Raw genomic sequence first — 15668 nt, 5'->3', positions numbered from 1 at the left:
TATAAAGTTGAAAGAGTGTGACCCCCTGGTTCTCTCCCTAATCCCAAGATGCCTCGCTCCTGCCAAGCCCAGAGGCCCCTGTCCCCAGGCTGGTGATGCTCAGCAGTGGTAGGTTTTATTTAGCACACTCAGTTGGACTCAGATAATTACTTAATTGATTTTGTTTAAAAATAGAGTCGGCAAGGAACACCCACAGGATTTATTTTTGCTCTGGCTGCTTAAAAAGCCCTGAAACACAAAGGGAAAGTGATGATAGGACAGCCTTGGAGTCACCTGGGCCTGGATTCCCCCCGGTCGCAACCAATGGTGAGGCTGCTATGGTCCACACTGGTGGCGGTTGTGAGGGGGGATGCTGTTTTGTTATCAGGTAACTTCCTGAGCACAGATAGAGTGGGAAGATTGATGCTTGTCTCCCTCCCAGACCAGAGCCTCACAGCACGCCTGGTAGCCTGTCCAGGAGCAACAGAAGTAACCCCAGGTGGGTCCTAGCTACTCTGGGGCATTTACATTCAGATTGGTCTGGAGTAGGGGCTTGATTCCACCTGTGGTTAGTTGTGAAGTATAGCGAGGAGAGTCGTGGTGGAGGCAGAGGAGAGTGGGGAAGGGAGAGAAAAAGAGGGGAGAAAAAAGGAGGGGGGAAGAGGGGGAAGGGAGGGAGTTCTTCACTGGGTGGCCTGGCTTTGGTTGACTACCGTAGTCCCCTCTTATTCACGGTTTCACTTCCTGCGGTTTCAGTTACCCGTGGTCAACTGTGGTCTGAAAATATTAAATGGAAAATTCCAGAAATAAACAATTCATAAGTTTTAAGTTGTGCGCTGTTCTGAGTAGTGTGCTGAAATCTCGCACTGTCCCACCTGGCACATGAATTATCCCTTTGTCCAGCGTATCCACAGTGTACACACTACCTGCCTGTTAGTCACTCAGTAGTGGTCTCAGTTATCAGATCCACTGTCATGATATCGCAGTGCTTGTGTTCAAGTAACCCTTAATTTACTTACTAATGGCCCCAAAGCACAGGGGTAGTGATGCTGGCAATTCGGATATGCCAAAGAGAAGCCCTTAAAGTGCCTTTTTTTAAATGAAAAGGTGATAGTTCTAGACTTAATAAGAAAAAAATTGTATGCTGCAGTTGCTAAAATCTATGGTTACTTTTATGACAGTATATTGTTATAATTGTTCTATTTTATCATTATTGTTGTTAATCTCTTACTGTGGCTAAATTATAAATGAAACTTTATCATAGGTATGTATGCATAGGAAAAAACATGGTCTATATGAGGTTTGGTACTATCCATGGTATCAGGCATCCACTGGGGGTCTTGGAACACATCCCCTGTAGGTAAGGGGGACTACTCTACTCTGTAATACTGAGATGAGATAGGTTGCACCTGTCTGTACTTTATAAATTCAAGTCACACTTTCCTCTGGGTTTCAAGGGCTCAGGACACAAATGTCCCCTTAGTGACTTGGACCTCAGGGTCTGCTTGACCCTGATCTGCAGGGACTCCATACTGCTCCCTTTTCTCTCTGTCACCACCCCAGCTTCTCTTCAACCTCGTCTGCTAGGACTGACACGAAATTCAATCACCAATTATTTAGATTGCTTACCCAGTGAGGCCCTGTAGTCCCTTGGGCTTCACTGCCTTCCTCAAACAAGGATGGAGGAAGGCCTGGGCTGAGTGTGGGGATGAGAGTCAGGGAAATAGAGATGGAAGACACCTGTGTCCTCTATCTCTTCTGAGTGGCTCTGCCTCAAAGAACTAGGGAAGAGCCTGGCACTCCACTGATGTCCCCCTCAGGCTGGACCTGCTAGCTCCTCTCAACTGCAGCTGTGCCTCCGGAGAGCCCAGCCTGCAAGAGCCTGCAAAAGCACACAAATGCCTGTTAACTTGGCTATCCTCACCCTACCCCTACCTCCACGGGATATCGCCAACTTCCGCAGATTCCTGGGAGATTCTGGGCCATAATCCATGAATGCTTAAGACACATCTTTCTGCTCTCCACCTACCTCTTCTCACTTGCTTATCTAGAGCAGACAGCTCAGCTCATGTAAACCACACAAAGCAGTGAGAAAACTGTGGGCTGGCCATGACCCCCCAAATTGGCAGCTATATGGCATGAGCTGCCAAGCATCACCTGTTCCTTGAAACCATACCATCCAGTGATGGATTCTATACCTTCTCAATCTGAACCATCTGTCCTGCCAACATGACTGTGAGGTATCCAGTGATGGGGAATAGGTCTTTATTTTGCATCCCTTGTGGTGCTGGGAACACAGCAGGTGCCTAATAAAAGCTTTGCGACTTAATGAGAGTCTGTATCATTTTCCCTAGGCTGCTTCACCCTTCAGTGCACGGTCTTCTTCAGTCAAGACATGGAGGTGCAGGATCACTTCAACGTGAAGAGGGCTCAATTTCACCAGCCACTCTTTTTCCAGATCTTCAGAAAACCACTATTTCCTTCCTGCTTCTATCAAGTAGCCAAAAGATGTCTATGGAGCACTTGTTCTGAGTGTAAGCTACTGTGCTAAAGATGGAAATTTCTCTAAGCACCACGAGGATCCTGAGTGAATTGATATGTATTCCTCCTCCCCACAATGCCCAGGGCCTCTCTGGACGCCACACACCCCTCATTACCCACCCAGAGCCCTGAGGTCCCCCTCCAACCCCTTCTTAATGCTGTCCACTCTGGGGAGCAGCAGATGAGCAACTACTCCAGAGGGAGACCTCCAATGGCAGGCTGATTCTGGCCAAGGGCCAAGGAAAGGGAGCTGAAGTTGCACTTACTGCATCTGTTTCTCCAACTGCCACCTGCTCAGAAAATCGGACCTTCACGGGATTGGATCTCAGCTTGGCCTTCTTCGCAGCACTGATGAAGGCAGATTTGGGGGACTGGAAAAGAACAGAGGGCTGGTGAGTTCTCCATCCCTGGGAGAAACCTGACCTTTGCCATGTGGGAGTTAAGATGTCTCAGTACAGGTACACTTTGCCTTACTGATCAATAAGTCAATAAATAAGTATTGATTGCATACTAGGTGCAAGGCAATGTGCTAAGTGCTTCCTTGTATGATTGGTATGTTCTGAAAAAGCTGGGCATGAATCAAATTTGGGTAAATTGCATCCTATTATTAATGCTCTAGGCCTAGGGGAGTTTGCGAAAATGCTTTAGTAATAACATACACTGAATTTTTATATATTTGGTTTTCTTAATGTGAGATATACCTAAATGGTGGTTTTTATTACATCTGAATACAAGTATCTCAAAGGATTTGTAGAAATGATCTTATTCATCTCACAGATATGCCCTGCCCCTCAGAAGGAGGCTCATAGAAAATATTATTTTAGATGTGGGAGAGAGGAAGCCTAGCACTCCAAAATGATTTATCCACAATTTCTACACTATTGAGGAATAGACGCGTTGCGGATTTTACCCCGGTGTCCTGACATTCTAGTCCTGGGCTCTCCACCACTTTGTTCATCCAATTCTATAAGAAACACCCAAAGAATCGGCTGGGTTCTCTAGTTCTTGAAAACTCTCCCACAAATTCAGCAGGATGAATGGTTAGCAGATGCTGGAAACTAAGTCTTTCCTGGGTGCTCCTTGGATTTAAGGAAATGGGAGTCCTGGTGAGGGGCACCCTCATGTCTTCAGGGGCACTTACTCATTCATGTGACAAATTTGGGGAGGGCCCACTATGTGCCAGACACTGTTCTAAGTGATGAGGGATTCAGCAGCAAACAAGACAGACAAAACTTCCTCACCTCAAGGAGCGTCCATTCTAGCAGGGATAGACAGACAATAAACAAATATCTCTTAGGCAGCAAATAAGGACTTATGAGGACAAATTTAGCAGGGTAAGGGATCACATGAGAGAACGAGCGGGTGAGGGTGGCAGTGATGGGGGTGTTCTTTAAGACAGGATGGGCAGGGTAGACCTCTCCGAGGAGGTGACATTTAGGCAGAGACTTGAAGGAAGTGACAGAGAGACAGCCATGAGGATACCTGGAGAAAGAGCCTTCCAGGCAGAAAAAAACAATAAAGGCTCTGAGAGGGGAGTAGGATTGGGGTGCATGAGGAGCAGCAAGGAAGCCCAGTGTGGCCAGAGCAGAATGACGGCGGGAGGAGCCCGAGGGGCTGTACTCAGAGAGGTAGCGGGGCAGTGGGTCACGTAGGGCCTTGTGAGCTGTGGCAAGTATTTTGGATTTTACTCAACTGGAGAGTTTTGAGCAGACAGGGTCTGACTTGCATTTTTAAAAGGACACCTCTGGCTGCTATGTGGAAAAGAGTTCAGGAGGGTGATGGCCAAAGTAGGGGGACCAATTAGGAGTCTACTGCAATAATACAGATAAAATATGATGGAGGATTTGGCTAGGATGGTAATAATGGAGATGATGAAAAGTGAGTGAATTCCAGATATACTCTGAAGATAGGACTAAGACGATATGTTGATGGATTGGATGTGGGAGGTGAGAAAAAGAGAGGAGTCAATTGGATGACTGAAGTTACCATTTACTGAGATGAGGAAGACTAGGGGGGAAATCGGGTTTGGGATCCCTTCAAACCACCTCCCCCACTAGCCTTGCTATGGAGCCTGCGAGTTCTGCAATCAAGAATTCCTTTGTGTTGGGGCCGGCCCCGTGGCCGAGTGGTTAAGTTCGTGTGCTCCGCTGCAGGCGGCCCAGTGTTTCGTTGGTTCGAATCTTGGGCACCGACATGGCACTGCTCATCAAACCACGCTGAGGCGGCGTCCCACATGCCACAACTAGAAGGACCCACAACGAAGAATATACAACTATGTACCGGGGGGCTTTGGGGAGAAAAAGTGAAAAATAAAATCTTAAAAAAAAAAAAGAATTCCTTTGTGTTAAGGCCTTGAAGGCCCCTGCCAGCTGGGAGGGCAATACATTATGCTATTTTCTGCCATTAACACTGTGGTTGAGATTCATTCACCAGATCAGCCACAGGAGGGCAGGGCCCTAAGATAAAGACACACCAGAAACAAACGTCCTTATCAGGTCTTGGGCCCTGGTCCCAGCTGTGTTCTGTTCTGGAGCCAGCAATTTCATTCCCTACAGAGGGCAGAGTGCAAAAAGCCACCTGTTCTACCCGAGTCCAGCAGAAACTCAGGCAGTAGGTGTCGGTCCCCGGGCATACGGCAGAAACACTGGAGGAGCTTTTAAAAATCCCGATGCCCAGGCCCCATCTCAGATCAATTACATCAAATTCCTGGGGATGGGGCCCAGGTCTCTGTATTGTTTAAGCTCCAGATGATTTCAAAATGCAGCTGCGGTTGGGAACCAGTGAGTTAAAGGAACCTTAGACTTCTCATCCTGAGCCACAGGGACAATTTGATGGCAGCAGACAATATAACACGATGAAATCCAGGGCTGGAGATCGTTGCAGAAAGTGATTACAGTATTGATTGTTCACGGGAGTTGAGAAATGCCTTTGTGTGTTGCACAGCTTGGTGCTCAAATCCTGGGCAGGCGCAGCAGGCTGCGGCAGGAGCAAAGGGAAGGGGCAGACAGAAAGATCTGTAGCTATGTTCAGGCAGCTCTGCTTGACTCCATCTCCACTGCAGTCCAAACTTTCACCAGAGGTGCCATAGACACGAGGCAGGTGAAATCTCTGTTCTACCTGACAGTCACCCTCTCCTTTCTCTGTGATCATCTGTCATTGGATGACCCATGCACAGTGTGGAACGACGCATTTCTAGAGACCTGAATGGGCCATGTAGTCCACCCTTCATTTTTACACGTGAAACAGAGGCCCAGGAAGAGGATATGGTTTACTCAAAGTGTCAAAATAATTTGGTAGCAGAGCCGAAACTAGAACCCAGGTTTCCTGAATCTTGAATTAGCGACTGTTCCCCATAGCAGGCTGAAGCTGGAAGTCCATTCCTGATCTTTCCTCCACTGGTTCTGCTTCTACCTTGGTCCTACTGAATGGATTTGAACCTCAACTGGTATCCTTCCATGTATTCACCTATGAGGAGGGAAAAGCCACCTTGCTCTCCCTACCAAAAGTCCAAGATTAGATCCTGTCCTAGAGATACCACTACAGATAAAAGATTCAGATACTTATAAGAGCAAAATCACGAAGGAGCAAGCGGAATTGCCACTGTTTTCAGAGATTATAATCATTTCCGGTATCTGTTGTAGGGCTATTTTCAGCTTGTTTGTGCCTCATTCTTCATTGACCCATGTCCTGTTGGTCTCTAAGACTCCATCCTATTCTTGGTCTTCAGCCTTGATCACTGATAGTGACTCACTCATTGCCAGCTGGTCTCTGCTACATGTCACAGAGTCCTGTCTAGCCTTATGTTTCGACACAGGTGATACCTTCCTTACAGTATGATATAAGGGGCTCTCAAAGGTTGCCCTATCCCAAAGCATCTTCAAAGCTCAGCTATGGAGCCTGGAGTTCTTAATACTAGGGTCATTCATTTGAATTAAAATATTGAGAATTGGGAAGGCCCTGGTCAAAATGTGAATATGGTACCAGGGAGGAGTGACGCACACAATTCAGGGGCCAGCAGACTATGGGTCTGCATGCGCCAAATCCTGCCCACCACCTGTTTTTTTTTATTAAAGCTTTATTGGAACATAGCCATGATCTTCATTTATGTATTGCCTATAGCCGCTTTTGTGATATCACATATGGCCTACAAAAATCTAAATTATTTACTATATGGCCCTTTACAGAAAACGTTTGCCAACCCCTGCACTAACTCATTAACACGCACCTACCCACTGTTTTAGTCCAAAACTTTCTTGATGATAAGAGTCACTGGGGATTGCTTGTTAAAACACAGATTTCTAGGCTCACACCAGACTTAAAAAGTCAGAATCTCTGAGAGGGTAGGGCCCAGGAATTTATATTGTTGAAAATGTCCTAATCTATTAAGCAAAGATTAATTGAGTACCTTAAAGCTGGGCCATCTGAGCTTTTCACTGACCCATTTTTCCTCCAAGCAGCTGGGAGTCTCATTTTGCAACGGGCACCCTTTCTGGCTAAAATGAATTTTGGCTTGAAATAGTGGACTAGAATTGCTAATACCTCCGGGGCCACTGCAAGCCCCTTGAAGCACATATGAAGCCAGCAGCTCGGTGGAATAAGCAATAGAGGAGAGAGCCTGTCTCTCCCTCAGGACCGAATTCAGCAGCTGGTGATTCTTTGACCATTATTTTAATTTGGTGTCTCTATTAGTACAGATTTCAGGGTTGTGTTCACTCATGTCTTGGCCAAAGTCAGGTAAATGGCCAAACATTTTAGTGGACGATAGGGCCCCACTTTGATAAGTGTGAAAAGATTTTAAGAGGATGGAGCTCAGGTTCCTGAAGCTTTGACAGCCTCCTGATTCTTCTTTCTGCTGGCTCATTGTCTTTGACACCTGAGTCTACTTATAAGAAATTCCCATAGCAACCATTGTGGGAGCCTGGGACAATGGAAGGCCATCCTGATTTCATGGTCCCACTGATAAGGGACCCAGGGGCCCTCCTTCTTTCACTTGGGACTGCCTAGAGGTGAATATGTCATCTCCCCAGCTTCCAAGCTCCCCTGCTTCCCACGGCAAGCCACATATGACTCTCATTCCCCATCTATCACCTAGTTGGGTGGTTCTGCCTACAGCTCCATGGATACACTGGGCTTCTTCTCTTTTGTGCTCACCTCATGCCATCTCTTTGCCATCCTTGCACTTCAGGTCCCCCGGTGTCCCTTTTGCTCAGCTAAATGGCATCTCTAAAGCACAGCTCAGATTCTATCTTGGTCCTGAATCCTTCCCCAACTCCTCCATTCATTCCCCTCCCTGCATTTCCTATAGTACTCGTTAATCCACACTGCCATAGCTCATCTCCTCAACCAGGCTGTAAAAGAAGAGATGACGTTTTATATTACTGTGTCTCCCCTTAGCACCAAGCACAAAGGAGACACAGAATAAAAGATACTAGTTGATTGCTAAGGTTAATAACAAATTAGTTCATCAATTCAGCATATTTGGTTTAAGTCCTACCGTCTACCAAGCACTGTACCTCAAAAAACTCAGTGGAGAAACAGTCCTTTTGCAGTGGTTCCCATTATTTTGGCTTTTTTTCTGGGCAAGTGGCTCCAAGCAGAGGAGATACAGGGTCTTTGGGTACAGGCTAAGTTTTCAGAACCAGCAAACTAGGATTTCATTTGAAGAGACTGATTGCTTTTCCAGAGCCATTGTGGGTCATAATCCAGTACCTTATTTACTTTAGAATATTTATTGAGGACATACTGTGTGCCAAGGTCTAAGGGTACCCAAATTAATACACATTCAGTCATTCATAGAGAACAGTTGGTCACTCAAAGATGAAGGAACACCCTTACATACATATAGGCTTAATAAGTGGCGATCTATGCAGCAGGGTTTGAGGGGCCCTGGGAAAGGACCCTGTGACTGCCCAAAATACCTCCCAATGATCTGCTATAGTTAAGAGTCACTCTATATAAAGGAAAATGTCATTTTAAAGAGACTACATATTAGTTCCCGATATGTACCTTGGCTACATATCAGAATAATTTGGGGAGCCTTTTCAAAAGACCAATACCTGGGCTCTATCCCCAGAGCTCCTAAGTCAATTGATCAGGGCTAGAGCATGACTATCAACATTTTTAAGAGCTTCTCAGGTGGTTCTGATGTATAACCAGGGTTGAAAACCACTGTATTAGACCATTATCAGCCATGGAATGGAAGAGGTGGCAGGAGCCTTAGAGATTGTCTGATCCCATATTTCCCAAATTCTAGTGAACATCAGAATTACTTGTGGCTCTTATTAAAAATACAGATTCTTGGGCCACATCCTGCCTCTCGGTAAATTGTCTCTGGGAAGAAGTGATAATCAAGCTTGAACATGACAAGAGTTTGCTAAGAGGCAGCAGTCTCCATGTACCCATGAGATGCCAAGAGGCTGCCGTGGATGCAGTACTATGTTCTGTGATGCAGGGGCTATAACAGTGAACATTTACTGGAACTCTTCAAGAATCTTTCACTATAGCTTAAGAAAGAAGATTCTCTCTGTTGATTTTTGTTATTCATGGTAGTTATGGTCTATAAAGTCACCTCAAACACTGAACTAATGAATACTAAACAGTCGTTCTTAGTGGAAATCTGTGTGTGTATGTGTGTGTATCTCATATAGATCATAATCTTAAATTCTAAAAACAAGTCATCCTGGTGGATTCTATTTTCTTTCTTTCACCAGGAGAAAAGGAGGTTCTGAACTGTTAAGTGACCTGCGTGAGGCCACCCCACTAACAGGTGCCAGAGTTGGGATTCAAATCCCATCCAACTGTCCCCAGGGCTGGAGCTTCTTGCACTACAATGCACTGTCCCCTACCATCTCCATCTTCTGGACACCTCTATATGACAGCTGAAACAAGAAGACAGAGCATCGCCTTGTTGACCTCAGCTGAGAACATGTACATTCAGAGACTCAAATTTTTCATGTGCTGCGTGTGTCTGTAAATGACCAAGAAAGCACCTGAGTATTGATTTGGGGGTTACAAATAAATTTTAGGGAGTAGGCAAATTTGAAAATACAGAATCTGTGAATAACGAGAATTGACTGCATGTGTATGCAAGGCTGACATTCAGTGGGGATGCACTAGTACGGCCACACCTGTTGTAAAATATTGAAGGATTCTTTAACACTGATTGGTAAGTAACCACTGCCCTAAGCTTCCTGGGTGCCACCTGACCTCTCCCCTAGGACCTCTTCACAAATGATCAACTAAAGGGTTAATACCTGGCACAGTTAGGAGGCCTTCAAGACTCTGCTCCAGTGTCTATGGCTGGCTTACATTCTGATCAGATAGCCCCTACTGTACAGGTTATTAATTGTTTTGACTATCACCCTGGTGTGGTGTATGTGCTCACCCACTTCTAAGCTCCAAGGGATTAGAGAGCACAAGCCCAAGAACTAGAAGCTAGGCTCTGTGAGGCTGGGAACCACATCAGTCCTGTGCACTGCTATATTCCCAACCTGGAAGAGCACCTAGAATAGTAGGTATTCCAAAAATGTTTGAGGAAAGAGTGAATGAACTAGAAACTCTCACTGAGGTTAGTCAGGCAAAGTCGTGTGGAAGACATGAGTCTCAAACCAGGTCTCAAAGGAAACAGACACATTAGATGAGATGCGGACTAGTACAAGGACAAAAGTCTGCAGGGCAGTAAGAACTAAGAAGTGTACAAGGAGGAGAAGGAAAGCAGCCTGGCCATAGCAAAGAGGCCATGCGATGGGACATATGGAGGCATCAGAACTGGGGGCAAAGGGGTATTGGGGGCACTGGGATGAGAGATGGGACAGAGACGGGGGACGTATTAGGCTCTTCATTCTGCATGTAAGTTTGGAACTTGAGTTTAGTTTAGGTTGCTATGATGGCTGGAAGTTGGGTTTCCTTCATTCCTTCAACAAAATATTTATCAAGCCAGGTGCTGTTCCAGGCGCTGGGGATACAGCAGTGAAAAAAACTGTCTCCACTCTCATGGAGCTGACATTCTAATGAGGGAGATAGACAACAAATATATATAAGTATAATATTTCATGGGAAGGTAAAATGGTACAGCCACTCTCGAAAATAGTCTGGCAGTTTCGTAATAAACTACACGTACATTTAATATATGACCAATTGTACCTTTGGGCATCTGTCCCAGAGAAATGGAAACTTAACACTCACAAAAAAATCTGTACATGAACGTTTATAGTAGCTTTATTTGTACTAGTCAAAACCTGGAAACAACCCAGATGTCCTTCAATGGTTGGATGACTAAAGAAACTGTGGTACATCCACACCATGGAATATCATGGAATACCACTCAGCAATAAAAAGGAACAAACTATTGATAAACGTAACAACTTGGATGAATCTCAAGGCCTCTATGCTGAGTGAAAAAAGCCAATCCCAAAAAGGTTATATACTATATTATTCCATTTGTATTTTCTTGAAATGATGAAATTACAGAAATGAAGAATAGGTTAGTGGTTGACAGGGATTGGGGGTGGGGAGGGGGTGGGTGTGGCTATAAAAGGGAACTATGAGGGGTCCTTTTAGAGCTAGAACTGTCCAGTATCTTGACTGTGCTGGTGGATACACAAACCCACGCATGTGACAGACTGACATTGAACCATACGCACACATTGTACTTATGTCGATATCCTGGTTTTAGTATGGCACTGTAGTTACGTAAGACATAACCATTGGGAGAAACAGGGTAAATGGTACACAGGGATGTCTCTGTACGAGCTTTGCAACTTCCTATAAATCTACAATTATTTCAAAACAAAAAGTTAAAAAATATAATATTTCAGTTCTAATGGAAAAAATAAGCAGGAGAGAGTGACAGGTAGATGCTATCTTAGAAAGGGTAGTTGAGGAAGGCTTCCACAAGGAGGTGACATTTGAGGAGACCTGATTAACAGAGTGACCCACAATGGGTCTCTGATCAGAGAGGTAAATTCTAACCACACAACAAGCGTGTTTTTAGGGGAGAACTGGTGGTTATTTTCACAACAGGAGATTGGGGAGTGGGGACTGACTGCTTGCTGCCCACAAGGTAACTGCACATAAGCAGTCAGGGCGGGAGGGAGGGGCCTATTGGTAACACTCACTGAGAGGCGGGGCTTGCCTGCCCCGAGACAGAATTGCAAATAAGAAAGGCCTAGCTGCCAATGAGCATGTGAGAGTGTGCATGTGCATGTGTGAGTGTGTATATGCATGTGTGAACGTGAGTGCGTGTGAGGTTCACACTGATACAAAAGAGGGCTGGGGACCCTGGGGAGAAGCTAGTGCCAGAGGTTGATTTGAACACTGTCCCCCTGACTTGTGAGCTCATGCCCGCACCTGTGCACTGTCCCCAGCTTCGCACAGAAAAGTCACCTCTCTCTGGAAAATCTTCCCTTCCTTCTCTGCCTGAGAAATCCTACCCAATCCCTCAAGGTCCATCTCAGGTACAGTTTCCTCCGTGAAGCCTCTCCTGATTTCATGTCCCCCACCCCCAACAGAGGTGACCACTCCTGTGGCCATAGGATGGGGGTGGGACATGAGTGCTGGGGTGCAGGGCGGTGTTGGGGACACTGGGAAGGGACAATTAGGCTGGAGGTGGAAGGAGGGCTCTGAGTTTAGCACATGGAAGTTTTGTACCTGGGTTTGTACATTTGAGTTAAGATTACTATAAGGCTGTAACCTGGTAATGGCCACTGGGCCTTCTGAATCCAACTCTTAGGAGAGAAGCCTGGACATTTTCACTTTTAGTAAGTAGTCCTGGTGACTATTATGATCAGGTAAGTTTGGGAAACACTGTTCTAGTCTAAACCTATCAATTCACAGATGAGAAAACAGGTTCAGAAAAGGGAATTAACCCATCCAAGGTCACATAGCCAGTTAGTGACTGTACCAGGACAAAGATGAACTGTTGGTCCAACTGTATCTCCCCAGCAACTTTATATTAAATCCCTCACATACAACGGTGTGTCTCATACATTGTAGGCCAAATACCTGTATGAATGAATGAACAAGACTAGCACCCACCATCTGCAAGGACTTTGTGGGAGTTGGACACTGGACAGGTAAATTTTGATGGGGCACAGCAAAAGAGAGGAAGAAACTATGTATGAAACTAGGGCAGTGAGTAGCTTAAGTGGGGTAAAGCAGAAGGCACAGGGCAAAACATAGGACTGTACAGCCCTTCAAAATCCTCAAGCTTTGGACAGGAGAGTAGACAAGATATTCAGAAGGTATGCTTTAAGTTCACTTCTAAATCCTTGGCTAGTTGGCATGTTGGTCCTAGTCTCTGCTCTCACCCCCTCCCATCACTGTCACTTCCAATGTGGGGTCCTCTCATCTCAGTCAGGAGGACGGGTGGATGACAAAGAGGCTCACTCACCTGATGAGTGTGCAGAACTGTAAGAACGATGAATTCCTTAGCGCTCCTACAGAGAGAAGAGGGAACAGGAGAGTAGTGTATCATGTACTAGGTATTCATCTAGCACAAGAAGCAACACCAGAATTTTCCCCTGGGCTGCATTCAGGTATACGGATTGGGACAGAGGGCAATCTGAACATCTGCATGGCTGCCTAGCCTTCCATCATTTGTGGTGGCCGACATAAACCATCCATATAGGTTCACATAGGCATCTGAGGATGGTATTACCATTATCTCTGAGTTTGTCATTTTTCAGGTCTTCTTTTTATATTCCTTCTCACATTCTCTCCATAAAAATCCCCAAACCTTAGGAGCAATTTTATCTGTAGACTAGAAAATTCTCAAGGAAAACTAAAGACCTGAATTATGGAACTCAAAGGGCTCACAGTCAGAGTCCTGGGAACCATGTACCATGATTATTGGTAATTTGGTATTTAAGCAAGAGGAGAAATTCAAAGGAAAAACCCAAAGGAGGTCATTTGGTCATCATGACTCATACTCAGCAGATTTGTTTTAATTGAAGGACCAAAAAATGAGAGCCAGGGAGCAACAGATGGAAGCCAAGACTCTCCAGATAGCAAATATTCAAAAGGATGAAGAATTTGAAACTCTTCCGACAAGAATTATGCCAATGATCAAACAGGCTGTGAGGTATGAAAATTCTCTCCCAGGAATACATTATCCTTCAAAAGAACTAAAAGAAATGGAAAGAGTTTGCCTTGAAGGAGCTTCTTCTCTCCTTGCTGGCCTTTTTCAAATGTTTATGGGAACAAAGGTATTCAAAAAGCAGGGTCAAGATGGCCTTGGTTCCAGGTAGTTCAAGAAAGGTCAAGGCCCCTTGCCCAAGGCCTTGGAACATTTCCTATATATGGTGAGGTGAAGTCCAGGGATGAAGCAGCTCCAGAGTTGGGAAGACAGGTTTTTCCATGGTGTTTTCCCTGGAACACAACTCTTTCCTTCCCTTGAACAGGGCAGGGGCATGGTGTAAGCCAGATTACATGACTTGTCTGCTCCAGTCCCTGCCTCGTCTTCCCATTTCACGCAGAACAAAGCCAAAGTCCTTACAGTGGCTACAACTCTCCCCCTTCCTTACCCTGCTCCACACACTGGTTTCTCCTCTGTTCCCCAAACATGCCACACACACTCCTGCTTTAGGACCTTTGCCCTGGCTCTTCTCTTTCTCCAACACCCTCATGTCCTTCAAGTCTGAGTTTAGATGTCAGCTTCAGTGAGGCCAACATTGGCTATGCTGTTTAAAGTTGCACTCTGCTCTCTGTGCCCAGCATTCCTGATCCTCTTTACCTCGATCCACTTTCTATTCTTCAATAACATTCACCAACTTCTAGTATACTGTACAATTACTTATTTATCCTGTTTATTGCTTATGGTGTGTCTCCTTCCATTAGAATGTAAAACTCCAATGCACAGGGATTTTTGTCTGTCTTATTCATTGCTGTATATTCAGTGCCTAGAACAGTGCCTGGTGCATAGTAGACATTTGATAATAAATATTCGTGATGAATGAATGAATGAATGAATAATACGCTAGCTCCTGAGGTTATCAAATGAGTGAGCTGCCTTGACCTTGAAGGAGCTCTGCACTCCCTCACAAAATTGGGCTACCTTGTTCTAGGGTGCGAAGATAGCCACTAAAAGTAAAGCAAAGACTTCTAAGGGGCCAAGCTGAGAAAACCCCAATTGGCCCTGATGGGGTTGAAAGGACTCACCCCATATTGGTGTGGTGGTGGAGGGCGAAGAGTGGAGGGTGCAGGAATGCAATGGACAACTGAACTCGAAGAAAAGACAAACTAAAGGTCTTTAGGGACCAGACACGTTCCAAGATATTGAGCTGGAGGGAGAGCATGTCAAGGAAGACCTGCTCTGGACTCAGGAGGGAGCAGCCCAAACCCCTCCAGAGCTAGCAAGAGGGTGCTGCTCCATACACAGAGCACTGAATCTGACTTTGAAGGGGAGGAAGGGGCACTGGGGGCAGGTGGGCCTTGGGAGAACAAGAAAGACCCGTGTATGAAAACACTCTAAACCAAGAGGGGTTGAAGATTATGGAGGCAAACATGGACCAGACGACACAAGACAGAGAGAGAGAGACAGCACATGGTTCCATTCGGGGGGGAGACAGACAACGTCCCCCAAACTGAGATTAGCCCATAGAATTTAGAGCCTTCACCTCTATCCTCTCATTCCTTATCATCAAGTCTATGCAACAGGGCCTGTAGGTGGTATGTGTGTGTGTGCAGGTGGTGGGAGTCTGGGGTAGGGGAATGTGTACGGTGTATGGAACCACATGGCACATGTGGGTGTGGGCATGTATGTAGTGTGGTGTGTGTGTGTGGTACGTAGTGTGCATGGAATGCATATGGGTGTATGTGGTATGCCGTGTGCATGGTGTGTGTGTGGGCTATATGGCATGTGTGGTATTTGGTGGCATAGTGTGTGTGTAGTATGTGGTGTGCATGGTGTGGGTGTGTGTGGTATGTGGTGAGTGCACATGGTGTGTGTATAGGCTGTGTGGTATGTGGTGTATGTGTGTGTGGTATGTGGTGTGCATGGTGTGTGTGTGGTATGTGTGGTATTGTGGCAGCATAGTGTGTGTGTGGTATATGATGTGCATGTGGTGTGCATGGTGTGTGTGTGGTATGTGGTGCCATGGTGTGTGTGTGTGGTATGTGGTGAGTGCACATGGTGTGTGTATAGGCTGTGT

The 15668-nt window shown here is 45.7% G+C and overlaps 1 protein-coding gene and 1 long non-coding RNA gene across 21 annotated transcripts in view; one reads left to right on the top strand and one right to left on the bottom strand.

Annotated features, from left to right (window-relative positions):
- Positions 1–15668, bottom strand: part of FRMPD3 (FERM and PDZ domain containing 3) — a 126586-nt gene that overhangs the window by 41607 nt on the left and 69311 nt on the right. For 9 of the 20 annotated variants that reach the window (XM_070605680.1, XM_070605689.1, XM_070605682.1 and 6 more), the window contains 2 exons: positions 12911–12956; positions 2787–2891 (listed from right to left, as the gene is read on the bottom strand). In XM_070605680.1, coding sequence (XP_070461781.1) covers positions 2787–2891; positions 12911–12956 — 151 coding nt within the window. Of the gene's footprint in view, positions 1–692; positions 757–2786; positions 2892–12910; positions 12957–15668 lie in introns of all 20 variants that reach the window. The other 11 variants (XM_070605691.1, XM_070605687.1, XM_070605684.1 and 8 more) reach the window with 3 other exon arrangements.
- Positions 231–4854, top strand: LOC139081135 (uncharacterized). The gene is made up of 2 exons (XR_011536127.1): positions 231–478; positions 2334–4854. It is a non-coding gene; the product is annotated as an uncharacterized lncRNA (long non-coding RNA).

The sequence above is a fragment of the Equus przewalskii genome, chromosome X (assembly GCF_037783145.1).
Source record: "Equus przewalskii isolate Varuska chromosome X, EquPr2, whole genome shotgun sequence".
In the NCBI taxonomy this organism is placed as follows: domain Eukaryota; kingdom Metazoa; phylum Chordata; class Mammalia; order Perissodactyla; family Equidae; genus Equus; species Equus przewalskii.
This window is presented reverse-complemented; position numbering and strand designations above follow the sequence as displayed.